The 27361-nt window shown below is 36.1% G+C and overlaps 4 protein-coding genes across 4 annotated transcripts; all 4 read left to right on the plus strand.

The window, feature by feature from the left end:
* The first annotated feature begins 572 nt into the window (after window positions 1–572).
* Window positions 573–2903, plus strand: LOC144551600 (expansin-B3-like). The gene is made up of 4 exons (XM_078299632.1): window positions 573–892; window positions 1143–1252; window positions 1377–1570; window positions 2330–2903. Exons 1-4 carry the CDS (start codon window positions 709–711, stop codon window positions 2652–2654), a joined length of 813 nt encoding a protein of 270 aa, XP_078155758.1. The 5' UTR covers window positions 573–708; the 3' UTR covers window positions 2655–2903.
* A 5301-nt stretch (window positions 2904–8204) lies between these two features.
* On the plus strand, window positions 8205–9918 carry LOC144551596 (protein TRIGALACTOSYLDIACYLGLYCEROL 1, chloroplastic-like). Its single transcript, XM_078299626.1, has 2 exons — window positions 8205–8849; window positions 9181–9918. Exons 1-2 carry the CDS (start codon window positions 8280–8282, stop codon window positions 9616–9618), a joined length of 1008 nt encoding a protein of 335 aa, XP_078155752.1. The 5' UTR covers window positions 8205–8279; the 3' UTR covers window positions 9619–9918.
* A 9844-nt stretch (window positions 9919–19762) lies between these two features.
* On the plus strand, window positions 19763–21346 carry LOC144551866 (acyl-acyl carrier protein thioesterase TE3, chloroplastic-like). Its single transcript, XM_078299965.1, has 4 exons — window positions 19763–19778; window positions 20678–20761; window positions 20873–20982; window positions 21173–21346. Exons 1-4 carry the CDS (start codon window positions 19763–19765, stop codon window positions 21278–21280), a joined length of 318 nt encoding a protein of 105 aa, XP_078156091.1. The 3' UTR covers window positions 21281–21346.
* A 4656-nt stretch (window positions 21347–26002) lies between these two features.
* Window positions 26003–26876, plus strand: LOC144551602 (expansin-B6-like). The gene is made up of 2 exons (XM_078299634.1): window positions 26003–26144; window positions 26322–26876. The coding sequence occupies exons 1-2, from the start codon at window positions 26072–26074 to the stop codon at window positions 26627–26629; spliced, it is 381 nt and encodes a 126-aa protein (XP_078155760.1). The 5' UTR covers window positions 26003–26071; the 3' UTR covers window positions 26630–26876.
* Window positions 26877–27361: the final 485 nt, after the last annotated feature.

Raw genomic sequence — 27361 nt, forward strand, 5'->3', positions numbered from 1 at the left:
TCCGCAGAACCATTTAGAGAACGGGTCAGTCCGCAAATCCATTACGCGAACGTGGCGGAATTTTAAATTTAATAATTCGGGTGGTATTCATTTAATTTGGATTTATTGGGTGGTAACTAAAAAAAACGGAAAGCTCCCAAACACTTAAAAACAAAAATACTACTGCTATTCATTTAAAAATGTGAAATAAAATAGATTCTTTGGCATTGGGATCATTAACTGTGTACGTACTATCCAATCTTTTTTTTCTTTTAGTTTGGTAATTTGGAACTTGTAAGTACAACGCTCTATACAACTAAAATCATTTAAAATTAAAAAGTTTGTGAACAGTTGGATGCAAATCACTTTCTAATTCGTACATTAAATCTGAATTAATTATCTGTAAATTTTATAATTTTAAAATTTATACCTTTTTTCTCCCTTTCTTTTTTGCCCCTTTCTTTTTTGTCCCTTTTTCACTTTATGATATAATAAAAAAATGGATTAATAATCACTGCCAACTAATATACTTAGCTTTCATATATTCGGTGAATTGAGCTTGTGTATCTTTATTCCCTCCTAATACCCAAACAGATCAATTATTTCTCACTTCCCATGTGACCCCCAACAGCCCATGTCGTTGATTTATATCCTCCTTTGCTACCTATAAATACAGCACATTAATTCTCAGACCCAAATCACCCCTTTTGCTACTTCTCACACACAATAATGGCTTCTTCTTCTTCTCTCTTTACCTTGGCTGCCTCTCTTGCCTTGCTCTCTCTTGTCACCCTTTCTACTTGCTTTGATCCTACTGCCATCAATTACAACACCTCTGCGGTTGGACAGAACTGGAACATGGGAAGTGCCACGTGGTATGGTGCCCCAACCGGCGCCGGCGCAGACGATAACGGTATATTTTAACCCACATTGTCTTATAACTGCTATTATTGTTTACCAAGTTCCTTTGAGTTCATTGGTTTTAGCTCAATCAATACCAAGATCCAAAGTTTCACTGAGAAGATCTGGGTTGGCCATTAATTAGTAAATGTTTCTTAAGATAGAATGGGTGCATGCATAGATTATTAGATTCATTTTAATTAATTTTTTTTATTAAAGCAAATCATGGTTAAATTTTGCAACTAATATTTTTGCTTGCAAAGGTGGTGGATGTGGGTTCAAAAATGTAAACTTGCCTCCTTTCAATTCCATGACATCATGTGGGAACCACAATTTGTTCAAGGGAGGAAAAGGATGCGGTTCTTGCTATTTGGTAATTATACAATCTTTAATTTCTCTCTTTTCCTCTAAAAAAATAATCTATTATCTCATTATCTGTTTAGTTATACAAAATTTAAGTTGTGTCATGTTATTTTTTTTGTGAAAATTATTATCAGGTGAGATGCACTGGCCACCCAGCATGCTCAGGCAGGCCGTCTCATATCACCATTGCCGACTTGTGTGATGGTGGCATCTGCCTCGATGCACCGTACCATTTTGACATGGCTGGTACGGCATTTGGATCCATGGCCTATCCTGGCAGGGCCAATGAGCTCCGTCATGCCGGTAGACTCGCAATTGATTTCGCTCGGTGAGTTCAATTTAGGTGACATCTGGTTTCAAAGGATTTAGAAATGCACAAATAAGATATTAGCCTCAAGAGATGCACAACTTTATAATCCTTAATGTGGTAAATAAAATAATATTTTGAAAAAAATACTTAATTTTAATTTAGAAATGTATTATTTTTGGATTCCTTCTCTATTTCTCTATAAACCAACTTTCTATTTTATTAAAAAGATGAAATAGAAAAATTGGTTTTTTTCCTAAAAAAAATGGATTTTGCTTGTTTACCCGTTCTCTTCCACCATTAATCAAATACAACCGAAATAGTAAAAAATTAAAATTTATTCCAAATTTCATTTTTATTCTCATTTTTCCTCTATTCCAGTATTTGCAGAACGAACCATAAATAAGTATGTATTTTTATATTTTAACAAACTGATGGATCAAATTAAATATCTTACGGATAACAAATTATTAACAGTACACTTTTCATACTAGAAGTACAAATTTGAACAACATGCCCTGTCCCTAAAAATAATAATAGTACTGCGACATATCATGTGGTTTCTCGCTAAGAGGACAAATCAAAATTTTAACTTTTCAGAGCTGTTCATTAAAAAATAGAAAACACCGTTTGTAAAGTAGAAATCTTTATTCTGTACAAAGTTCTCTCTGGGCTCTTTTGCCAGCTTTAACTAAAGAATCTTTTCATCTTTTCATTATTAGAATCTTTTCATCTAATAATAAAAGTTTATAAAACATAATTATTCTACTTTTGCTATAGTGTGCCATGCCAGTACCCAGGAAGGACAATTTCATTCCATGTGGAGCAAGGATCAAACCCTAACTACCTTGCGGTGTTGATCGAGTACGAGGACGGAGAAGGCGACCTAAACATGGTCGAGATTATGGAAAGCAACTCGGGCAATTGGGTGCAGATGAAAGAATCATGGGGTGCTATTTATCGGATGGACACAAATCGCCCGCTCCATGCCCCGTTCTCAATCCGGATGACCGATGACAAGAACCGCAAGCTGGTGGCGAGGAATGCGATCCCGGCGAATTGGAGGCCAAACACTTTCTATAGATCTGTTGTTCAATACAGTTGATTCACCAAATTTGGTGTAATATTCTCACAAGTATTTATCGCTTATTTGGTTCAAAACTATTGCATTTTGTGACTGAAACACGGTCATCAAATGCTATGCTAAAGGAGTCACGGTTGTTTTTGGATTTTGGTCATGAAAGGGTTTGTATTATTATGTTATTATGAGGGCTGGGTATGGTCATCAGTTATTGTAATCTTTATAATTATAATTATATATATATATATATATATGGAACAATTTACTTTCAAATAATTTTGAAGTGATAATTTATAGCCAGCGGTAGGCTGAGGAGAGGCAAGACAAACTCTCCCTCCCACTGCCGATTAGTGTATTGAAAAAAAACCCGGGGTTCAGATCCGAACCGGCCGAACTGTGGACCGATCTGACTCTTGCTAGATCTCCGGACCGGACTAACTCAAGGGACGGGTATAGCAAGAGTTTGGGTCAGATTTTTCCATTAGACCCGCCCAAATTCATCCTGCACTAATTCGAGACCCGCCTAGACCTGGACTGGATTGGACTAAATTGAAACATACCAGTTTCGGCCAGAAACAGTCCACTGTTTTTAAAAAAAAAAACAGATCCAGATCTGACCCGAACTGTGGACAGGACCGGACTAACTCGTGTGAATTTGGACCATAGATCTAGCACGGGTTTGGGCCAAAGCCTCAAAATTAGACCTGCATGATCCGACCCGTGCTAACTCATTTGACCCCCAGACCACCGTGGACCGACCAGATCCGGACCGACCCAAACGGACCCAACCCGTTTTCAATTCACTACTGCCGATTTTATTTTTTTTACTATCTTTGATTTTAAAAGATAAACTCTTTAACCAATTTTTGTAGAATTTTTATATTTACCACGTCCTCAAATTATAGGTGACTGCCCAACTATAATCTGCACAATAAATAAAGAATAATAAATTTATTTTGGTTGTGCAGATTTAGCTGCCCAACCAGTATATTAGTTGCATAGCTATAATCTGCGAACCTGGTAAAATATAGAAAATTCTCAACAAAAAAAAGTGGCCAAAGGATTTATCTTTTATTTTTAAAGATGATAGAAAAAAAATTGGCTCCCACGTGAATTTCATTACGGATCGAATGGTTTTGACTATACATCATATCAAATTTGATCCAACGATCATAGAAACACCATCAGTTCCTTATGCTAGACCCATTAAGGCTTTCTATCCCCTTTGTAGTTCCTAGCTTAGTTATAGTGCGTTTTTTTTTTGGAATCAGATCTCCTGCTCCCCTGGGGTGCAGGAAATTCCTGCTCCCAGAGTCACTGCAGGGTGAACCCGGTTACTGTTAAAGGGTTTAGGATTAAAGTGGTTTTGAGTTTAGAGTTATATGGAGGCTCACTCTGCAGTGACTCTGGGGGCAGAAATTTCCTGCCCCCAGGAGAGCAGACGATTCGGTTCCTTTTTTTTCCCCTGGAGCTAAGTAGAAAAATAAAATATAAAGTTATAATACTTTGGGACTAGATGGCAATGAGCTCTGTGCTTTAGAAGTAAGATAAATATGATTTTTTTTTTTGACAAAGAAAAAAGGGTCTAGCCCTTGTTTCATTAATCATGTTGGAGTTACAAAAGATATGTAACTAAATAAGAAAAGCAATAAATTCTGCTCAAACATTTGAGCATAAAGCAAATGAAAAGAAACTAAAGAAAACTTAATGAAATAGAAAATAAATTTAAAAAACCAAAATTTAAGTACCCATAGTAAGTAAAATAAGCTAATTCATTATTGGTGAGCTCCTGTTAATGAACTATATCTCCATTGTGCTTCCACTTGTTGGGATAGTTGCAGTAAATTGCAGTATTCTTCTCTAAAAGTTCTGCTGCAGTGTTCCCTCCATATTACAAATTGTGTGATTAACAAGATGGATCTTTCTTTCTTGCTGAACTTTGATTCCTTGAGACTCACTACAGTGTTTTCATTCCCATATGATATTCCTCCAGGTATTTTAACCTTCATCCTTAATTCTATTATCCTGTATTATCCTTAATTCTATTATCCTTAACTCAAGATAAATATGAATTTGAAGGGGGAACATATATTTTTGAATGTTAAGAAGGGTACATATATTAAGAAATTTTGTATTTTGTAAGAACAAATATGACTTTTGTAATTTATGAAAAGAATATATATATATATATATATATATATATATATAATTTAAATTTTTTGTTCGGATATTAATAGTAAAGAGGGGGGCTCAAATGCCCCACTGCTTCATATCTCAATTGTACTCCAACATCTTTATGTTTAATTTTAGGGAAAATTGGTTATTTGCCACTCCAAAACTTCTAATTTTGAAAATTGCCACTCTAAACTTTGAAATTATGCCAATGCCACTCTAAACTTGTTTAATTTCTAATTTTGCCCCAAATACTGTATTTTTATACTATTTTTAATAAAATTAAATGAAAAATTCTGTTTTGGTATACGTATTTATGTATTTCCAATTATACCCTTGATACAACTGTTTTGAAATAAAATTTCTATTTTTGATGGATTTTAGGCTAAATGTTAGCCCAAGTGTTTTTTAGAGTTACTGCTCTCATTTAGAAAGAGAGGTGAGTTTTGGGGGAGGTTACCAAATGGAGAGGTGCCTCAGAAATTACATGTGCGGTGTAGAGATAGCATCGAAAGAAAGAGAAAGACCAGAATTCAAAAATCAATTAGCCAGAGTGCTTTAAATCTCTGCTATTGTTAGATTGAGATCCTTGATTAATGGCGAATACCAAGAGGAGGAAAGTGAGAGATATCCATTAATGATTGATGATCGAAGAGGAAGACGGTAACACAATTAGATTAAATATATAATACTAAAAAAATAAATTAAAAACTTTTAATTATTTTGTTAAGATTAGGAATTTAAGTTGAACAATAAAGCTAATTTCATAGAAAATTTATAAAGCCGAAGAATAAAAAAGTAGTAATTAATTAGAATCTATTAATGTGATGTTTTTGGGTTGTAATACATGACCGAGTAGAATGAGATCTGAGTCGTCAGTTTTAATCTGAAACGAATCTAAAGTAGATCATTATGTGTAAAAGTAACCGCCCCGGGCCGGGTGACAGTATTGTAGTGAGTCCGGTACCAGAGGGGGTAAGGAATAGAATTTGGGAGGATGTGAATTCCCTTATGAGGATGTGAATTTCATTGTAGTAATCCTTATCATGACTACTAGAATACTAAGTTAAAATTTTTAGAATTCAAAGCTCTATTCACCCAGATAAAATCTCAGCCATCCACTCAGTAGATCTCAGCCACTCATCAAAAATATATTTAAAAGTATATTTAAATAGTTTAAAACTTAAAATATTTCATCTACTGTTTCAGATTTTTTTTTAATATTTTCTCAAATTAGAAAAAAAAACATTGCGTTTAAATAGTCCATTATCTTTTAGGTCAGTAAATTGTTTTCCCTATCTACAAATAATGTACAAAAATCTAACAAAATATTTCATTTTTTTTACCTAGGTACGATAATGATACAAAATTAATTTCGTAATCTAACAAAATTTTTAATTTTTAAATATTTAAACTTATATATTTGATTTTAAAAAATAAAACGAAAGTAATTAAATTAAATTGTCACCAAACCAAAATAATCAAAGTAAATTTCAATTTTCATACAAGAAGCGTACTATTGATCACACTAAAAACTAAATTATGGATTTAAACTATATAGAATTTGGTTGGTTCAGTTTTGAAAAATCTAAATCTCAACTATATATAAAAAACTGAAGTAACTCAAAAATTCAACCGAATGAATTCAATTAAATAGAAAAATCAAACTATTTAATTCAAATATTTTCGGTTTGATGGAAAACCAAATAAATCGGATCCATTGAGCACCATATGATTATGACAAAGCATTGAAAGCAATGAACTTATATCTATTATTTAAAAATAAAATTGTTAATTAAAAAAAAAAAAAAAAAAACTCGAAACGCAGCCTAACAAAGAGAAGAGACATTAATCCGAGCCAAACCCCCACAAGTCCTCAACGGACATCACCCAAAATGGTTACCTTGCGCCTCGTTTCCAACGCCGCTGCTGCGATGTCAATTGGCCGTAGATCCTCTCCATTCCAGGTCGCGTGCGCACGGCACCAACCCTACTGCCTATGCCTAGCCTATCAAGCGCTCCTGTCCGAGTCCGATCCCTTCACGTCGTTTCTCCTTCAACTGACTCTAAAAGGTAAACCAAATAAAATAAACAACATGTGAGATGTGACATTAAACCCAATCGTTTCCAATTCAATTGATTTCAATTGATTTCAATTCAATAGAGTTCAATAGAGATGAATTTTAATTGAATTTTGTTGATGGGCATAAAGATGAAATAGAATTGAATTCTGCTCATATTATTGATTGGAAAGTATACAAAACACAAGAGAAATGAATTTATTTGAATTAAAATGACACCTATGCCCTTAAACAAATAATTAGTAATGATATGATGATCTCTCTCATATTAACAAAAAATGATATTAATTCAGTACCGAGTCATCGATCGTACTACAAGTAGATACCATCAAATTACATGTTTTCCTTTATTAATTGAAACTCCCAAATACCAATACAACAATGCACAAATTAAAAACAAAAACTAAACAGTATAAAAATTACTTAACCGTGCTACAGAACATTACATTTTCTTTCTTACAAAACATGTATCAGCTCCTATCACTACTGGTAGCATTACATCTTTTTTCTTATTTTATATATCTCACAAAATAAGATTGTCGTAGTTCTATTTTAAGTTTCCAACACTGGAATACAATCTCAATTTTGATATTTTAGTTCAACTTGAAGCTTGTTAATAAGTACCTTCGCCCCTAAACAAATAAACCTCTTATCAACCCAAAACTCACCAGCTACCGTGAATTTACATCTTACACCAACCTCACCTTCAAAGTTCAATCAACACCCCTCCTCACTACAGTAATCCTACCTTGAGCACAATTTTCTACTATGCTACACCCACACACACAAGGCCACCTGAGACCACTTGAATTCCTATCCATCTTTGCCACCTAACCCTAATTGAAATCCAACTAAGTGAACTCACCCTTATACGTGTTCCTACCCACCTGTAGCTCCACCAACTATTCCAAACCAAACATACCACTCTTGCTCAAATAGAAAGATGCACTTGATTAGAAAACAAAATACTGAAGGACCTTATTGGAGCTAGTAGTACTCTTTTCTTCCTTTTTGTTTCCTTGGAACTGATTGGAACTGCTTAGCGTGCAAACTGATCTGATCGCAAGAGGTCTTCAAGAAAGGATAATTTTGGAAGGAAAAAAGAAGCACGTTTTCCTAAAATGAACTCTCGTCAAATCCCACCATTTTGCGCAAGAATTCGCTGGAGGAAAATTTTGCTCCAAATCGCGGAAAATGAAATCGACTCTCGTTGGCTGCGTGCGTTCTGATCAGGGGATTTGGAAATTCGTCAATTCCATTTCCCGTTTTGAGGGGTATCCCTTGGTTCCGATCAGACCCTAATATTTTGTGACGAGTTCTTCCGAGGCGGCGTTGCCTCCCAGAGTCCCGTTATGCCCATGCCCTCCTCCGGCCACGCGCTCATTTTCCATCTCTAATGGGATCCACCTCTCTACCCCGTCTTCTCTCTCTCTCAAATCCGGCCTTCTCTCTCCACCCGAAACCCAATTCCCCTCTTCTCCCCGCCCGTACCCGAATTGCCATTAAACCCAATCGCCATCAACTCATCACCCGACTCTGCCACCCCAATTCAATTATCAACAATTCTCCCACCATCACCTCCAGTCCCCTCCCTTCCTCGTCCCATCCAGTTCTGTTCACCAACTGGACCCCACCTCGCCCATTATGGCGGGGTCTTTCAGCTCTAGTACTTGCTGGACAGGTTGCCCACCGTGTGCTGACAGGTCGGGTCCACAGGAGAAACACGCTCCAGCAGCTTGAGCGGGTCGGCCCTGGCTCTACTGGGGTCTCACTACTAACTGCGACTTTTGTTGGCATGGCTTTCACGATTCAGTTTGTCAGAGAATTCACCCGGCTTGGGCTTCACCGTTCGGTTGGTGGTGTACTGGCACTTGCTCTGTCAAGAGAGCTCAGCCCAGTTGTTACTGCAGTGGTGGCAGCAGGCCGGGTCGGGTCGGCATTTGCAGCCGAGCTGGGAACTATGCAGGTGTGTTCAAGGTTCAGTTGACTGTGACAATAGGAAATGCTTATTGATCAGGCCTGATTTAAGATAGTTTATTGAAGTTTAGATATATAGATTTCTAACCTTGTGTAATCACCAATTCAGCACACTAGGCTAACTAAGACCAAGCATGGGGTCCTAGTATGGTACTGTAATTCAACTTAAATCTCAAACTCGGTTAAATTTCATGGCCTTTTTCCTTCAATTGTGGGATGTGATTGCATGAAATTAAGGACTTTCTGTTCCAGTTCAAGTGTTCAGTAATTTTTAAGTTGTCACGGTAAGGTATTCCAATCTTATTGTACTCTCAACACAGGTCTCTGAGCAAACCGACACGTTACGGGTACTTGGCACTCAACCTGTGGACTATCTTGTGACACCACGTGTGCTTGCATGCATTGTTGCACTTCCGATTCTAACTCTCCTGTGCTTTGCTGTGGGGCTTGCATCATCAGCCTTTCTTGCTGATACAATCTTTGGTGTGAGTATCAACATTATACTCGACTCGGCCCGGCGAGCCCTACGTCCCTGGGATGTGATTAGTGCTATGATAAAATCTCAAGTTTTTGGGGCAGTCATTTCTGTGGTTAGTTGCGCATGGGGGGTCACAACCCATGGTGGGGCCAAGGGGGTCGGTGAGTCAACCACCTCAGCTGTTGTCATTTCCCTCGTTGGAATTTTCATTGCTGATTTTGCACTGTCTTATATGTTCTTCCAAGGTGCCGGCGACTCACTCAAGTCCGCCATGGGTTAAAAATCGTTTGGTTTTGTTAATTAACAAGTAAGGTTGGTGTGTGCAAATAAGTTTTATTTCAGTTAAGTGCTTGATGATGAGGAGCAGAGGCTTTTTGTTTCTTTGTTAGGTTCATCCTTGTAAGTTGCAATTTGAGTTAGAAAAAGAAATGCTATGTTCTTGGTAAACACTGTGTTTGCGGTAACTTCGCTCTCTGATGGCTTTATATGGTGAATTTTGGCAGTGAATACAATATGATTTATGTTTATATTTGGTCTTTCTAGACTCACATCCACTTAAATAAACAGAACTTAAACTCAATTACCAAATCTGCGAACACTATTTTATGTAAGTGGGTACAACTGCTGGTTTGACCCATGTACCAGTTTGACTTGCTTAATATCATGCTTGAGTTGATTAATGCTGAAGTTGTCAGGTGAGGAATGAAATAACTCATTTTTTTTTTAGATTGTCATGTTAGACCAAGCATCTATGATTGCTCTTCCATAGTTTTAAAATTTGTCAACCTTTATATCTTCGATCTAATTATTGACAGGGAAACATAACCAATTTACTTGAGGAAGAGCAGGCCTGTGTGAATGTTAGTCATAAACAACTATTTAATACTTATTACTATAAGCAAAAGAAAGAACATAACAGAAACATACAAAAGATCCTTGCTTGAATATAAGAAGAATTGTGAACCCACAAACATACCAGGTTATGCAGTGCGAGATCTTCTCTGGCCATGTTTTTATTTTAAATTTGTATACATTTACTTTGTATTATTTTTTAATCAATGACAGGTCTGGCAACATTGCAACTATCACCTAATGCCTGTCCAGAGCCTCAAGCCCGTGGTGACAGGTCTGGCAACAATACACACTTTGCCTTTCTAACCGGCTTTCTCTTATACTGGTATTTTAAATGGCTAAATTTGGATATTCTCAATAACCCATAAAAATGGGAAAATTGTGAGATTGCCACTACAAACTTCAAAATTGTAAAAATGCCACTATAAAACCTCTTAAATCCTAAATATGCCATTAATACTGTATTTTCATATTATTTTTATTAAAAATTAACTTAAAAATACTGTTTTGATATACGTATTTCTGTATTTCCGATTATACCCTTCGTATCCTTCATACCTCCAGTTATAATCGCCTCTTCAAACTCGTTGCTTTTGGGAACGGAGGAAAGCATCGCCTCAATCAGGACAACGGTAATCGCCTCCTCCCTCCGCCTTGACACAGTTAAGTTACTACTTGAGCACAAGTCGACACATCTCGCCTCCTCCCTCCGGTTCTGGTACTGGCCCGGTGCAATCTCTGTTTTTCTGCTTCCTTGTGGTTGTCTCTGGTTTGCTTGACTGGTACCGTACCAGTACCTGTTCTGGTACTGGCCCGGTGCAATCTCTGTGATCTGCTGCTTTGTTGTTGTTTCTGGTTTGCTTGACTGGTACTATACCAGTACCTGTTCTGGTATATGAGCATGTGTGCTTGTGTGTTTTGACTCGCCGAGCCCTCTCTGAATTTAATTCGAATTTAATTGCTTTGCTTGATTTATGAATTATAGGTAATGACCAGTGATAGTTGTTCATTCCTTTTTGTTTCTGTGATTGAACCATTTTATGCCAACACCGAGCACATTGTACCGGTGATTTTTTTTTTACTCGGTTTAAGCAATATGGTGACTGGTACCATATTGGTACTAGCTTGGGAAGATTACTGGTACTGATTTCATTTTATTTCTTATGACAGGGATCAATTTGCAATTTTTCCAGTTTACTGTTTAGCATAAATTCTTCTTGTTTGAACATGCATGAGTATTGTCGTGGCAAGAAGGAAATGGAAGGAGAATACAGAGTTTACAAGCGTTGATCATCTTTTTAGAGAAATTGATTCTAATGTTCATTCTAGTGAATTGAGATACATTTTGTTTCCAGTTTTGGAGATTAATCATGTACTAGTACCAGACCCTTGCGATATCACCTCTAATGGAGTCTGATCTCTCTCTCTTTCTCCCTTCGCTTCTCCGCCGTCGCCTCTCTGCTCAGCCTCTAACCTAGTCGCCGTCGCCTCTCTACTCAGCCTCGCGATATCGCCTCTAACCTAGTCGCGTTGCCTCTCCACTGTTGTCTGCTCAGCCTCCCTCCTCCTCTGCTAGTGCATTGCCTATCTCCTCTCTCCAGGTAATTTTCTTCTCCGTCATATCAAGACAGTATCAGATCAGATGGGTACCATTGTTGGGTTGTTCGGGTTGTGGTGTACCATTGTTGGGTACCAACCTGAATTTTCGTGTCACTGAGATATCTATTGTGTGATTTATAAATTAAAATGCTTGATGGTGAGATTCACACGGAAAAGCACTGGTAACTCAATAGAACACCACTTCAATCTGATTTATCTTCTTGATGCTATATATTGATCAACTCTTAAGGGTTAGTGAATCAATAATTCAATCCAGCCATTGACTGATTGACACCATTAATTGTTCGTGAATGTTTCCATGAGAGATGAAGGTATATTGTGTTTTCCAGTTACCTCCAATAGCCTAAGAAATGGACAACAAGGCAGGGTATCTAGCAATTCTCTAAACTTGGCATGAATTCCAATTTTGTCTGAATCACAGATTGTCAGGCCTCATAGTGGGTATTTGGAGAAGTGGCAGTAATTGCATCATCAGCTGCTTGGGTTGAGAAGTACAGACAACAAATCGAGTCTCTTGTAAGTAACTTCCTCTTAGTTAGTTAATTTTGCTAGAATCTGAAATTGTGTGATTTGGGTCTATAACGTTGTGTGATTTGGTGAGATAATATTTTCAAAGTTGTCAATTTTGTCCGTTCATGCGGTCTGTTGGTAAGCAACAAATCTTTATTTTTATATATTTCTTTTTATTAGGGTCTGTTGGTAATCTTAAGCAGTATTACATGCTATTAAGATTTTACTTAATAATTGTAAGCTACTAAGATTTTGCACATGATCAAGTTTTATGGAAAGCTACAAGGGTGAACAAAAGGTATTTCATCCATATCTTCCTCCTATTTTTGAGTAATGCAAAGTTTTGAGCAAAGTTGTGAGTAATTACATCACTTTACTACATATGTCATCTTTTATTTTTGATAATTAAAATATAAAAATGATCTTTTCTTTCCTCTTGCCCTTTTCTGTTATAAAAATGGGATTGCATTTTAATTAGAGAAATTATGATAAAAGTATATATAAAAAAAAAATATAGAGCATGACTACATCCCTTTACATTTCATTATATTTTTACTCTATATATTTTTGATAATTAAAGTTCAACAAAAAATTATAAAGTTGCTGCCTTTCCTTTTTGATATATTTTTACTCTAAGACCATTCATTACACCACTATTCTGTCATAAGAGCATGTGAGATGAATAATTATGCTAAAATAAGAGATCATATTGTAAAAAAGCACTTTCTGGTAAAGCTTTTCAGTTACTGGTACTATGTCTCAGCTACTGGTATCAAGTTCTTATTGATTCATGGTGTCTCAATATGGTGGTCATGCTAAACCAGTTACTGATATGCCAAACAAAGCAATACCAAGCTTGTATCGGCTGAAAATAGAAGCTGAGTCTAATTGATACTCAACTGGTACTCAAAAGTACCTCAAATACATCTTACCAGTGAATTGTCCCTGCTGGTCAAACCAAGCCAAGTCTGGTCAAACCAGTTCTACCACTGATAAAGAACTCAGAGATGAGCAAAATGGTGAAATAATTACTCAATGTGAGTGCCCCAATTGAAAATGGCAGGAGATAAAAGTTCATATTTTCAAAATATGAAAACCTATAAAATGTGTATGATAACATGCTCTAACTGTCACAACTTTGCTTCCTCCTGGTTTGGATTTTAGGGCATTGCTTTTTTTTATTTCTTCACTTATTAATACTTCTATTTGTGAAATTTGGTAGGTTATATTGGAATGCTCCGAGTTGTGAAATTTGGCAGAGGAGTTTTGAATTTTAGAACTGGAGTTTTGATTAGGCATAGGAGAGAGATGTAGCTGGATCTGATAATTTTGTGTTTTTAATATTGAAATTGATGTCTCATACTCATTCTAACACTTTGTTTTTAGTGCTGTGGGAAAATTTAGTGACTGGAGCTGTAAATTGATGTTTTTATTTTTAGTGTTGTGGGAAAATTTAATGCTGGTCTTTGTTTTTTCTATTGTTTTTCCTATTGTTTTTCCTATTGGCTACAATTAATCAGTTCTATTAGTGGATTTTTTAGTTGTTGATACAAAATTTTAGTTGCACAATTAGTTATAATTCAAAATCGGCTATATTTAGTTGATTCAAAATTATCATGAATTGATGGCTGCATTAAATTAATTGTCCGTGAATGAAGTGGTCCAGTTTGAAAACCAAGGTAGCTAGCAATCCAAAAAGTGGAACTGTTCATAAGTTGTCCAAAGCAAGGCCCAGTTGGTTGTCCACAGTTCAGCCCAGTTGGTTCAAACGGGCATGATTTGAACAGGGCTCATCTTCGAACAGGGCTCAGCTTTGAACAAAACTGAACGGGCTGAGCATGAACAATTAGTCTTTCATTTCGGGCCAATCATGAACAGGGCTTCATATATTCCAATTTCAATCTGAACTGGTCATGAACAGGGCTTTATAGTCTAGTAGTACTGTTCCAGTTTGTTTGTTGAATTTACTCGTCCTTTATCCAAATTGATGCAAGTGTTTTTATGTGCTCAAAGTTTGTACAAATGATTAGCTTGTTCAGTAATTTATTGTATTACATAGGTGTTAATTTTTTGTAATGTTTCAATTGTAAATTGCATTGTAAAAGAAGTTAAGATCTTTTCAATTCATTTGGAATTAAGTTGAAAAATGAAATTGATGTCTGTTGCTTACATGACCGAGTAGAATGAGATCTGAGTCGTCAGTTTTAATCTGAAACGAATCTAAAGTAGATCATTATGTGTAAAAGTAACCGCCCCGGGCCGGGTGACAGTATTGTAGTGAGTCCGGTACCAGAGGGGGTAAGGAATAGAATTCGGGAGGATGTGAATTCCATTGTAGTAATCCTTATCAGGACTACTACAATACTAAGTTAAAATTTTTAGAATTCAAAGCTCTATTCACCCAGATAAAATCTCAGTCATCCACTCAGTAGATCTCAGCCACTCATCAAAAATATATTTAAAAGTATATTTAAATAGTTTAAAACTTAAAATATTTCACCTACTGTTTCAGATTTTTTTTTAATATTTTCTCAAATTAGAAAAAAAAAACATTGCGTTTAAATAGTCCATTATCTTTTAGGTCAGTAAATTGTTTTCCCTATCTACAAATAATGTACAAAAATCTAACAAAATATTTCATTTTTTTTACCTAGGTACGATAATGATACAAAATTAATTTCGTAATCTAACAAAATTTTAAATTTTTAAATATTTAAACTTATATATTTGATTTTAAAAAATAAAACGAAAGTAATTAAATTAAATTGTCACCAAACCAAAATAATCAAAGTAAATTTCAATTTTCATACAAGAAGCGTACTATTGATCACACTAAAAACTAAATTATGGATTTAAACTATATAGAATTTGGTTGGTTCAGTTTTGAAAAATCTAAATCTCAACTATATATAAAAAACTGAAGTAACTCAAAAATTCAACCGAATGAATTCAATTAAATAGAAAAATTAGCACCATATGATTATGACAAAGCATTGAAAGCAATGAACTTATATCTATTATTTAAAAATAAAATTGTTAATTAAAAAAAAATAAGAAAAACTCGAAACGCAGCCTAACAAAGAGAAGAGACATTAATCCGAGCCAAACCCCCACAAGTCCTCAACGGACATCACCCAAAATGGTTACCTTGCGCCTCGTTTCCAACGCCGCTGCTGCGATGTCAATTGGCCGCAGATCCTCTCCATTCCAGGTCGCGTGCGCACGGCACCAACCCTACTGCCTATGCCTAGCCTATCAAGCGCTCCTGTCCGAGTCCGATCCCTTCACGTCGTTTCTCCTTCAACTGACTCTAAAAGGTAAGCCAAATAAAATAAACAGCATGTGAGATGTGACAAATTAAGCAATGAAGTTGAACTGACTCTAAAAGTGTTGATTGTTGCAGAAGTGACAAGTTCTACGAAGTTAAAAAGTGATACTATTTTGTAATTTAGGTTTTCATTCTATTGTTTTGTATTAATTCAAAATGGTGATGTACATGCCTTAATATAGGCCATCTCTTATTACATTTCGCTGGAAACTAAAATAGAAAGGTGAGCTATAAAATAAATTATTCTCAATCAGAGAAGATATGGTAAATCATGCATTGAAGAGGTCTTCAGTTTAGATAGAAATGTAGAGTCCATTTGCTGTCTTATTACACCCCCCCCTCAAGCTGAAGTGGCTGGAGACACTGAAAGCTTTGAACAAAGGAACTGAAAGCGCGAGGTAGGCAAAGGCTTGGTGAAGATATCGGCTAATTGATCTTTGGAGCATAAGAAGCGAACATGAAGATCTTTGGAAGCCACTCTTTCTCGAACGAAGTGGTAGTCAATTTCAACATGCTTAGTGCGAGCATGGAACATAGGATTGGCCGCGAGGAAGGTAGCTCCAAGATTGTCGCACCAAAGAGTAGGAGCAGAATCAAGGATGATGTTGAGTTCAGTTAACAAGTATTGAATCCAAAGAGTTTCGGCACAAGTAATTGCTAAGCTGCGGTATTCGGCTTCGGTGCTTGAACGAGAAACAGTTGGTTGTTTCTTCGCACTCCAAGAGATGAGGTTGCGGCCAAGATAGATGCAAAAACCGGTAGTGGATCTGCGATCATCAAGAGAGCCGGCCCAATCGGCGTCGCTATAAACATGAATAGTGCGAGAAGAATTGGAGTGAATGAAGAGGCCATTGTCAATGGAACCACGAATATAGCGAAGGATGCGCTTCACCGCGGACCAATGGTTTTCGGTTGGAGCATGCATGTATTGTGAAACCTTGTTGACGGCATAGGCAAGGTCCGGTCTAGTGATAGTAGCTTATTGGAGAGCGCCAACTATGCTTCGGTATAGGTGTGGATTGTCAAAAGGGGCACTATCATCAGTAGAAAGAGAAGAGCTGGTTGCCATGGGGGTAGGGCTTGGTTTAGCCGAATGCATATTTGTTTTAGAAAGGAGTTCTTGAAGGTATTTGTGTTGAGGTGTAGTCCATGAGAGGAAGGTGTGACCTCTATGCCTAGAAAATAGCTAAGTGGACCAAGGTCTTTGAGAGAGAAAGCTTGTTGAAGGTGGTTGATGCATTGTTGCAAATGAGAGGGGTTGCTACCGGTAATCACAATATCATCCACATAAACTAAAATCATGGTGGTATGGTCATGAGAGTGAGAAGTAAAGAGAGAAAGGTCATAGTTAGAAGCTTGAAAACCATTAGCAAGTAGAACCGAACTTAGTTTGGTGAACCAAGCACGAGAGGATTGTTTGAGACCATAGATAGCCTTTGAAAGAAGGCAAACATGGTTTGGATGATCAGGGTCAACAAAGCCGGGTGGTTGACACATAAGAACTTGTTCAGTTAAGTCACCATTGAGAAAAGCATTGTGAACATCAAGTTGTCGAACTGGCCAATGAGAAGAGACGGCTATAGAGAGGATGAGCCGAATAGTGGTGGGTCGAACCACAGGACTAAAAGTGTCAAAGTAATCAATACCTTCGATTTGATTGTAGCCTTTGGCAACCAAAGGGGCTTTGTATCGCTCAATGGTACTGTCGGCTCGTTTTTTGATTTTGTAGACCCACTTACATCCGACTACTTGTTGAGATGGGCAAGGTGGAACTAAGGTCCATGTATTGTTGAGAGCAAGAACATTGATTTCAAGAGCCATCGCAGCGCGCCATTCGGGTTTGGAGTTGGCTTGTAAAAAGGTAGAGGGTTCGGTTTCAAGAGTCGCGGTGAGGGCAACATGGTCGGGAAAAATTCGAGGCCGTCGAGTGTTGTTACGAGTACGAGTAACCATTGGGTGGTTTGAGGCAGTAGGTGTCGGCTGAATAGTGTCATGGGCAGCGGAAAGAGGTTGTTTTTGGGTATTAATATCAATAGTAGAGGTTGTCTCGGTTCCTGTTGATAAATTGGGGTTGGAAATAGGTTGTTGATTATTAAGTGTTGAATTTAAATTAGAGGAGGTGGGCTGTTGAGGGGTTTCGGCTAAAGGAGAAATTGGGCTATTATTAGGAGAGTGGCAGTTTGGGCCGTGAGTGGTAGAGGGGGAATTCGGGCCGCAAGTTTGAGGGATTTTGGGTTGAATTAGTTAAAAGAGGTAAAAAGACTGGAGCTGATGTTGTATAATTGAGAGGAGTAGAGTTTTCGCAAGTAGAGGCAGAGGCTCCAACAGGGGTTTCGGTTTTGAATGAAAAATTATTTTCATCAAATTGCACATGTCTAGAAATGTACAATCGATTGGTAGCAACGTGTAAACAACGATAACCTTTTTGGGTGGTCGCGTAACCAAGAAAAACGCAAGGAAGTGCACAGTTTTCGAGTTTGTGAGAGTTATAAGGACGGGTGTAGGGGAAGCATAGGCAACCAAGGATGCGCAAAGAGGAGTATTCGGGTTGTTTTTTGAAGAGTTTGGTATAGGGAATTTTTGCCGATTGTGTTGGAGAGGGAATTCGGTTAATAAGGTATACAATACTCGAGCAAATTTCATCCCAAAAATGTGAAGGCAAGGAAGCATGAGACATGACGGCTAAGGTTAATTCAATTATGTGTCTATGTTTTCGTTCGGCGAGAACGTTTTGTTGGGGTTTGTATGGACAAGTGGTTTGGTGAATAATTTGGAGAAATTGTTTGGTGATTGGAAGGTATTCGGTACCTCCATCGGTTCGTAAGGTTTTGATTTTTGTAGAGAGCAAGTTTTCGGTTTGGGCTTTGAAAATAAAAAATAAATGAGGCACTTCACTTTTATGTTTCATGAAATAAATCCAAGTAAAGCGAGTAAAATCATCAACAAAAATCACATAAAAGCGAAAACTATTAAATGAAGTAATGGGAGAGGGTCCCCATATATCTGAGTGCACAAGTTCTAAAGGAGATGAAGTAGAAGAAGTAGAGGGAGTAAAAGGTAGTTTGTGAGACTTAGCCAAAAAGCAATCATGGCAAGTACTCAACTTATGAGAAGAACATGGTAAATTTAAATTTTGAAGTAAATGTAAAGTAGTAGAAGATGAGGGATGCCCAAAATGAGCGTGCCATGTGTCGGCCGAAGCACGAACACCAAGAAGAGCTTGTGGTGGAGTGGAGCGAGGAGTAGAAAAGGAGAAGATACCATTAGTATATGGAACTTGAAGGATTGTAGTCTTGGTGAGGGGGTCCTTGAAAAAACAAGAATAAGAAGAAAATTCAAGTATTAGTTGAGGATTGTCATGCAAGAGTTATGAGATGCTTAAGAGGTTTCTTGAAAAATTAGGCACATGTAGAATATTGTTTAGTGAAATAGAATGAGAAGAGAGAAGAAGTTTAGAAGAACCGATGTGTAAAATTGGCAAACCCGTACCATTGCCAATTTGAAGGGTATCTTGGCCATCATAGTTGAAGAAGGAGGACAAGTTGTTGAGGTCATTGGTGACATGGTTGGTAGCACCCGAGTCTAGCACCCAATTTGCGGAAGGATTGGTGGAGGAAGAGGGGTTGGTGACATAAGCATGAAAATTAGAAGGTGGACGGCCTTGGTAGGAGGGATCGGCTTCATACTGAAAATAGCATTCCTTAGCAACATGACCAAATTTGGCACAAATTTGACATTGGGGCTTTGAATTTTGAAAATTATGTTTGGGACCATTGGAGGGAGATCGGTTTCTTTGATTTTGGTTGTATTGTTGCTGTGCAGTAAATTGTTGAGAGGAATTAGGCCGTGTCTGGTTGGTGTTGGAATAATTGGGCTGATTGTTGGTGGGATAATTGGGCCTTGGCGGATTTGGGTTAAAACTAGGGGTAGTAGCATTTCTAGGCTGATATTGGTTGTTGGTTTGGGTCTGGTAGTGATTGTTGGATCGGTTTTGGTTTTGGTTATTTGACCGATTTTGATAATTGTTTTTAGTACCAGCAATAAAAGCAGATGGGTTGTTAGGTGAAGAAAGAGAACCATTGTTAAATGAGACCTGACCTTGGAGTCTTGACTCATGGCTGAGGAGATGGGTGTGTAGATCGGCGAAAGTAAAAGGGGTATGTCGGCCAGCAGTGGTGACGGAGATTACGAAAAAGTCATACTCCGGTCCAAGCCCGTTTAGAACTGCCATGACGAGATCCTCATCGGAGTATGGAAAACCAATAAACGCTAGTTCATCGGCAAGGCGGCGCATGGTGAGAAGATAGTCGGTACAAGATGATCCCCCTTTTGTGGTGGTCTAGATTTGGCGGCGCAGATCGGTCAGCCCATAGCGCGGCGTGAGGTGGCCGAGTAGGTATGTTTAAGGGAAGCCCATAGCTCGCCGGTGGTCGAGCAGCCGGAGACTTGACCTTGGATAGCCTCGGTCAGAGAGGAACAAATCCATCCTAGCAACAACTTGTCTTGTCTATCCCATGGGTGAAATGCGGGGTTGTCGATTGCTAAGCCGGCAGAAGTTTGAATAGTTCTCTCAGGTGGTGCTGCTTCTAAGAATCGAGTAAGATTAAAACCATGAATAATGGGTTGGATTTGAGATTTCCATGTGAGATAATTGTTTGGATTTAGCTTGGTAGAAATGGGATAATTAAGAGGTATTATTGGTTCTGTCATGGGAGGAGGAGGTGTTTGTGTAATAAGAGGTGGGTTAAGAGGTGGCTGAGTTTGAGAGGCGTCGGCCATGGTGCTCTGATACCATAAAAAGTGATATTATTTTGTAATTTAGGTTTTCATTCTATTGTTTTGTATTAATTCAAAATGGTGATTTACATGCCTTAATATAGGCCATCTCTGATTACATTTCGCTGGAAACTAAAATAGAAAGGTGAGCTGTAAAATAAATTATTCTCAATCAGAGAAGATATGGTAAATCATGCATTGAAGAGGTCTCCAGTTTAGATAGAAATGTAGAGTCCATTTGCTGTCTTATTAGAAGTTGAACTTCAAGTACGTGACTATGAACTCGATCAATATGGGGTTGTCAATAATGCCATATATGCCAGTTATTGTCAGCACGGTGTGTTAAATCATTCAACTACTGGGTCTGGGTGGTAGTCTCTTCCATGCATTTTTCTTAAAACTTCTCGCTTCCACTTATTATTAATTAGTTTCACTTATTATTAAATAGGTCGGCACGAGTTATTAGAGACAATTGGGATAAGTTGCGATGGAGTTGCTCGGAGCGGCAAGTCCATGGCGCTTTCTGAGTTACACCTCAAATTTTTTGCACCTTTAAAGGTATATATTTTTGGACCAGTCTGGTACCATGGTCTCGTACCAATTTATTTTATTATTCATTCTAGGCTCAGTTTTGCCTTGCATAAGAATGACATACTGGCATTGGTATACCAGTATATGTTGTTGAATATAACATGGCAATAGTGACAATAATACAAAACATATTTCTGTTTTTTAATTGTTTTCTCAGAGTCGTGACAAATTTGTGATTAAAGTCAGAGTTGTCAACATCACAGGTGCACGTATTTTTGTCGAGCATTTCATTTACCGGCTTCCTGATCAAGCGGTACGTCTGTAATCAGCAATCTTTTAGTGGGCTAGTCTTTACATGGCAGTACCACTCTGCTGAATGCATCTGATACAAAATCACTGCAACAGTGAAGAAGGTGCTATGCGTAGTGGCGAAGCTAGGAATTCAATCAAGGGTAGGCAAGCATAACTATATAAATAGTTGTAAATTATTTTTTGCTTTAGACAGTAAGCAAATGGTAAATGATAACCAAGAGTATTAATTCAATCAATAAATCAGTACCAGTATATTAATTATTGAATACTAGTACCAATATCAGAAAATCAGTACTAGTACCAGTATCAGTAAATCAGTACCATTATATATAGAAATGATGTTCCTATATATAATTATTGAATACCATGCTCTCTACAAAAACAGGTAGGCAACGCAATTATTGTCAAGGCTTACCAGTTTACAAGTAATAATTCAATCAGTAAATCAGTACCAATATATTAATTATCCCCTTCATTGTGCAATTATGACCCCAATTAAAAACGAAAAACAAAAAGGAAAAATGGAACTAAAAAAAGGATATGAGATGGATGCATCCAATGAAAAAATTTATGTTCTCTGGAAACTTCTTGTTGTAGAACTGAGCAAGCAAAGCAATCCCAATTATTACAGTACCAATTAGAAGCCTAAGATGACTCAATTTCACATCTTCTGGGTACCCCTTACTCTTCACAACCTATATAAAAGTATAAATAACAACAACAATTAGAATTATTGAATATTGACTATTAGTTCATTATCAAAATCAAGCCTTACTGGTAAGAAACATCGTTTTGGTACTTAATGGAGCAAATTCTTTACTGTAACTTCACTGAACTAGATATTCTCCTTACAAGAACCGATCTAACAACAAAATCTCAAACATTGCTCGCCATTTTTCGATTGATTTAATAGATCTATCGCCGTTAAAAGAAAGTACGAATTGATTTACCTCAGTAACGGCTTCATCGAGGAGATGCTTGATGGAATGGGGATCGAATGAGTCTCGCGGTGCAAGAGAGAAACGCAGAGTTGTTCAAAGAGAGACAGAGAGCCATTGGGACTGCGTGTGCGAGAGAGAGATGACAAAGTTGCGACCCTGCGAGAGAGCCGCTGACCCGGCGAGAGAGAGGGAGGAGGAGCAGGCGACGTAGTGTGGGTTACTAGCAAGGAGGCGACAGATGCAGGAAAGGGACAAAACAGTTGTATCAAGGGTATAATTGGAAATACATAAATACGTATATCAAAACAGAATTTTTCATTTAATTTTATTAAAAATAGTATAAAAATACAGTATTTGGGGCAAAATTAGAAATTAAACAAGTTTAGAGTGGCATTGGCATAATTTCAAAGTTTAGAGTGGCAATTTTCAAAATTAGAAGTTTTGGAGTGGCAAATAACCAATTTTCCCTTAATTTTAAAGTTCAAATAGACGATTCGAACTGCTCAATATAATATCCATGTTAAAATATGATTGGAGACCAAATATTATATATTTTGAAATTTTATTACTATTTTTTAAGATAGATACAAAATCAATATTTTTAGATGGTTCACAATTTTCTGAAAAATAGCAATTTTTGTACTTATCTTAAAAAATATTAAAAAAATTTCAAAAAATATAAAATTTGGTCTCCAATCATATTTTAACGTGGATATCATGTTGAGCGGTTCAAATCTTCTATTTGAACTTTGAAATTGAAGATAAAAAAGTTGGAATACGATTGGAGCATGAAGCAATGGGGCATTTGAGCCCTCCTCACACAACCACAATGCGTACACGGAACATATGTTTATCTGTTTTGTCCTTATTAATACAAATACGAACCTGGATTTTATTTTGAATTATCAAAATAATGGAGATATTCCGATTATCTGATTTTGAGAAGAACAAAAAAAGAGAATGCAAATTTCTTGTTTGCAAGACTTGTATGTGCATCTCAATTTTTAATTTTTTTTTTTGTTAAAATATCTCATATTTTATATACTTGTTATCTATTATGCATCTCAACTAATATTTTCATATTTTATTAAATTTATATATTAAAATTTTGTTTTATCATTTTAAAAATACGGACTTATGTAGGGGCGACTTCGTGTCCCCCTCAAAATCTTCAATATTACGTATTTTCTCCTCAAAAGTTTATAATATCATATTTATCCTTCAAAATTATTAAAATTCACATATTTATCCAATCTAATTCTTACATATATCATATATATATCCAAAAGTAATGGAATAATAATATTTAAGACTATAAAGCTCTAAGCACAATAGTAATTAATAAACTATGGACCATTATATCCTCCCTTCCATCAGACGCACACCATGATATGCTGTCTCAAGGAGATTTTTTTTAAAAAAAGAAAAGAAAAAGAATTAAATTTAATTATTTCAACGAAACAAGCAAGCTAAGCTTGACTTTATGAAAAACAGTTCCATCGATCCTGTAGATCGGTGGAGGCAGCTACTATGCTCATTGTGCTATGCTTACTATGCTTACTTTTTTGCCGGGCTGTTTTTCATAAAAATAAAATTTAGTGTGCTTGTTTCGTTGAAATATTTAAATTTGATTCTATTAAAAAAAAAAAATTCTCTCAAGGAAGTCACTGATCCAACTGCATGAGATTGCAAATTGGGCAAGGCGAACTAATGAAAGTTTTTTATTGGCATCCCTTCACATGATTTCAGGGGCAAAATTGGAATCCATGTGCAACAAGATCTGGAATTGTTGAAGTTACTACTGTAAGTTAGGATTTACTTTTCAATATCAGCAAGTCTTTTTTTTTTTTTGTATAAGCTTTAGTTCAAAAATCTTCCCATGAGATATTGCTGATGTACTGGTAAATGGTTTAATATTACTACTATAATTTTTTTTTTTTTTTGATAAATTGGCAGAGGCAATATTATTACTATAAGTTTGGATTTACTTTGTCACAACTACATGAGGTTTGTTTGTTTTTTTGTTTTATTATAATCCATAAATAGATAGTTTGGTTTAAGATTGCTGATGTACTGTTTTGTTTTATTGCTGTCTGCTTACGGACTTTTCCGAAAAAAATCGATAAAAAGAAAAAGCAAATTCTAGTTTATTTGCTGCTAGTCAAACTTTTATTTTTGGAATTTGTTTCACGTCAATTTAATTTTTATAGCTTAAATTTTAGCTTAACGATTTTTTTAATTTTTTTATTGAGATGTCATGTTATACTTTGCAAAATCTTACAGGGGTAAATTGGGAGAGATGCCTATAGAAGTTAAAAAATTGGATATTATGAATTTAGAATGGTTGTAGAATTAGAATAAATATAATATTATAAACTTTTGAGAGGAAAATATGTAATATTGAAGGGTAAATATGATATTATAAACTTTTGAGCGGAAAATATGTAATATTGAAGGGTAAATATGATATTATAAACTTTTGAGCAGGAAATATGTAATATTAAAGATTTTGACAGGGATACACTGTTTGTGCATATTTATTGATTATATTCGCTAATTATCCGTATCTGAATCAATGTCCATTAATGATATGCTCCTTATTTGTATTCGTTTAAAGCGAATTTTATTTAAATTTTGACATTCATATCCCTATGTGCACTTTATTAATAAAAGTTATGGATATGATAATAATTATAGTTACCTATTTGAAATTTGTTTCATTCACAAATTATCAGGAATTGTATTTGTGTTTCCATTATTCCTTTTTTTTTCCAGTTCTATCAGTTCATCAATTTTAATTTTGAGATTTATTGAAAAAGTTAGAAACATTTTGGTTCTCGTTACTTACTTCAAAAACAAAACAGATCAAAACATTTTGAAGTAACGGATGATTTTGTTTAAAATATTTGAAAAATCATTAGATTTAGATTTGGGTGGAAAATGCAATGCCTTTTCCGGAGTCAGTTATGATTTTGCTGTCGAACTCTCTACAGTCTACACACATCTCAAAATTCCTGTCCGTTTTACTTATTTTTGTTTATCTCTTTAAGTTTTGCTGATGTTCTTTGAATTTATTCTTGGAGGTTGGCTAATTTTATAGTGGTAGTACTGTGCTCTTGGTAATTTTAAAATTCAAATAGTGGATATGAAATGCTTAATATGTTTTCCACGCTAAATTGTGCTTGATGGAGATTTTATATATATTTTTTTAAATTACTATCTTTTTAGAATTTTAAAAATAACTGTTTTAATAATAAAATAAAATAATTCTGCAAACAATAATTTTAAAAAATTCTAAAAACTCAGTAGAAATTATTCAAAAAAATATAAAATTTGGTCTCCAAGCACATTTTAATATGACAAACATGTTAAGTAACTTAGATTGACTTTTTGAATTTTGAAATCACCAAAACAAACTGCTAGTACCAAAATTTTGATCATACCACTATGAACTTAACCAACCTCGGCATTTTTGTACTTAATCATAGTGATGGTTTGTCTTTGGAAAAATTTGTCATGATTAATGCCTACGGACTTGTATTAAAAATAAAAAATTGTCATGATTAGGCCCAAATTAAACAACTAAAGTATATATAGCTTTATTTGTAATTGGTGTTAGCTGGATTTATTCTTCAACACAAATATTTATATAACCGTATATGTATTTATCCACATTTTACGTAGATCCATTCATTAAATTTAACCCAATTACAGCTAGGCGCTTGACGCAATTTGCAATTTATCCGCTCACGGGTTCACCTCTCTTTAGTCTGTTCTCTACATATAAATACACCTCAACTTCATCCCAACAAAATCAAATTCATCTTCTCTGAAAACCTTTCCTCCTTCAATAAATAACAAAAATGGCTTCTCGTCTCCTTACCTCTGTTGTTTCTCTTGCTTTGCTCTCTCTCCTTATTCCTTCTGCTCTCTCAGGTATTTATTTAATTACCCACATTATTATTGAATATATCTCATTCTAGAGCATTTATTGAGCTGAACTGGTATCAATTGCCAGATAAATATATATACATCTTATCAGAAAATCAGAATACCAATTTAAAATACAGGCTTGTGCATATTGGTATTTTAATCCAAACAACTTGTGTGCAGGAAACACGGTTTCATTCCATGTGGAGGAAGGCTCGAACAACATATACTTTTCGGTGAGTATTGCGTACGAAGGCGGTGACATTACTGCGGTCGAGTTACAGGAAACGAACTCGCCATATCCTGGCGTCACAGGCTGGGAACCCATGACACACAATGTTGGTACCATTTGGAGGTTGGACCCGAACCACCCGACCCTGCCACCTTTCTCGTTCCAGATTACCGACAGCAAGGGCAAGAAGGTTGTCGTAAAGGATGTCATCCCGCCAAACTGGAAGCCCAACACCGTCTACACCGGAACTATTGCGTAATCGATCGGCCTAATTAAGCTATGAACAGTTGTGGTTGTATGCATTTTATTGATTGATAGACCTTATGGATCGCATTAAAATTATAATTGATCCATAATAATTTTTATTTTTGAAATTTAGTTTTGAAGTCTCTTGTCGAGAATTGTATCCGGGGAGCACATTAGATGCAACTGCTATATATTTAAATTTGATTGTTCATGCAATTTAATAAAATATTTACCAATAAATGTGATTGCAAAGGCGCGGCGATATGGTGTGCTTTTATTTGAATATATACTGTCATAGGAATTTACTAGTAGTCTTTGTGACTTTTTGTTATATTATATAGCATTGGTATTACATAATTAATGTTTTCTGATTTTGTACTTTTTGACTCTTTGAGGATCTGTTCAGCTGTCACTGGGTCCGTGGGAAAAAAAAAAATTTACTTTAATTGAACTTTTTTTTTCCACACACATAATGTTTCGGCCATTCAAATTGAACTCAAACTCAAACTCATTTTCGTTTCTGCCTGGTAGCCGAACAGGTCCTGAGAAACTTGTATTGCGTTGGAATTGCTTCAGACAATTTATATTCACTTAATTATAACTGTCGAAACGACTGATTGATATGCAATTTGCTATATATAGGAAATGTGCAATAGGTGCAAAGAACAATTTAATTGTCTAAAGGGTTCTAACGTCCATTAGGTGCAAAGAATAATTCATTTGAGGTACAATTGGCTCGCAAAAA

This window comes from Carex rostrata, chromosome 3 (genome assembly GCF_964058835.1).
Source record: "Carex rostrata chromosome 3, lpCarRost1.2, whole genome shotgun sequence".
Classification (NCBI taxonomy): Eukaryota; Viridiplantae; Streptophyta; class Magnoliopsida; order Poales; family Cyperaceae; genus Carex; species Carex rostrata.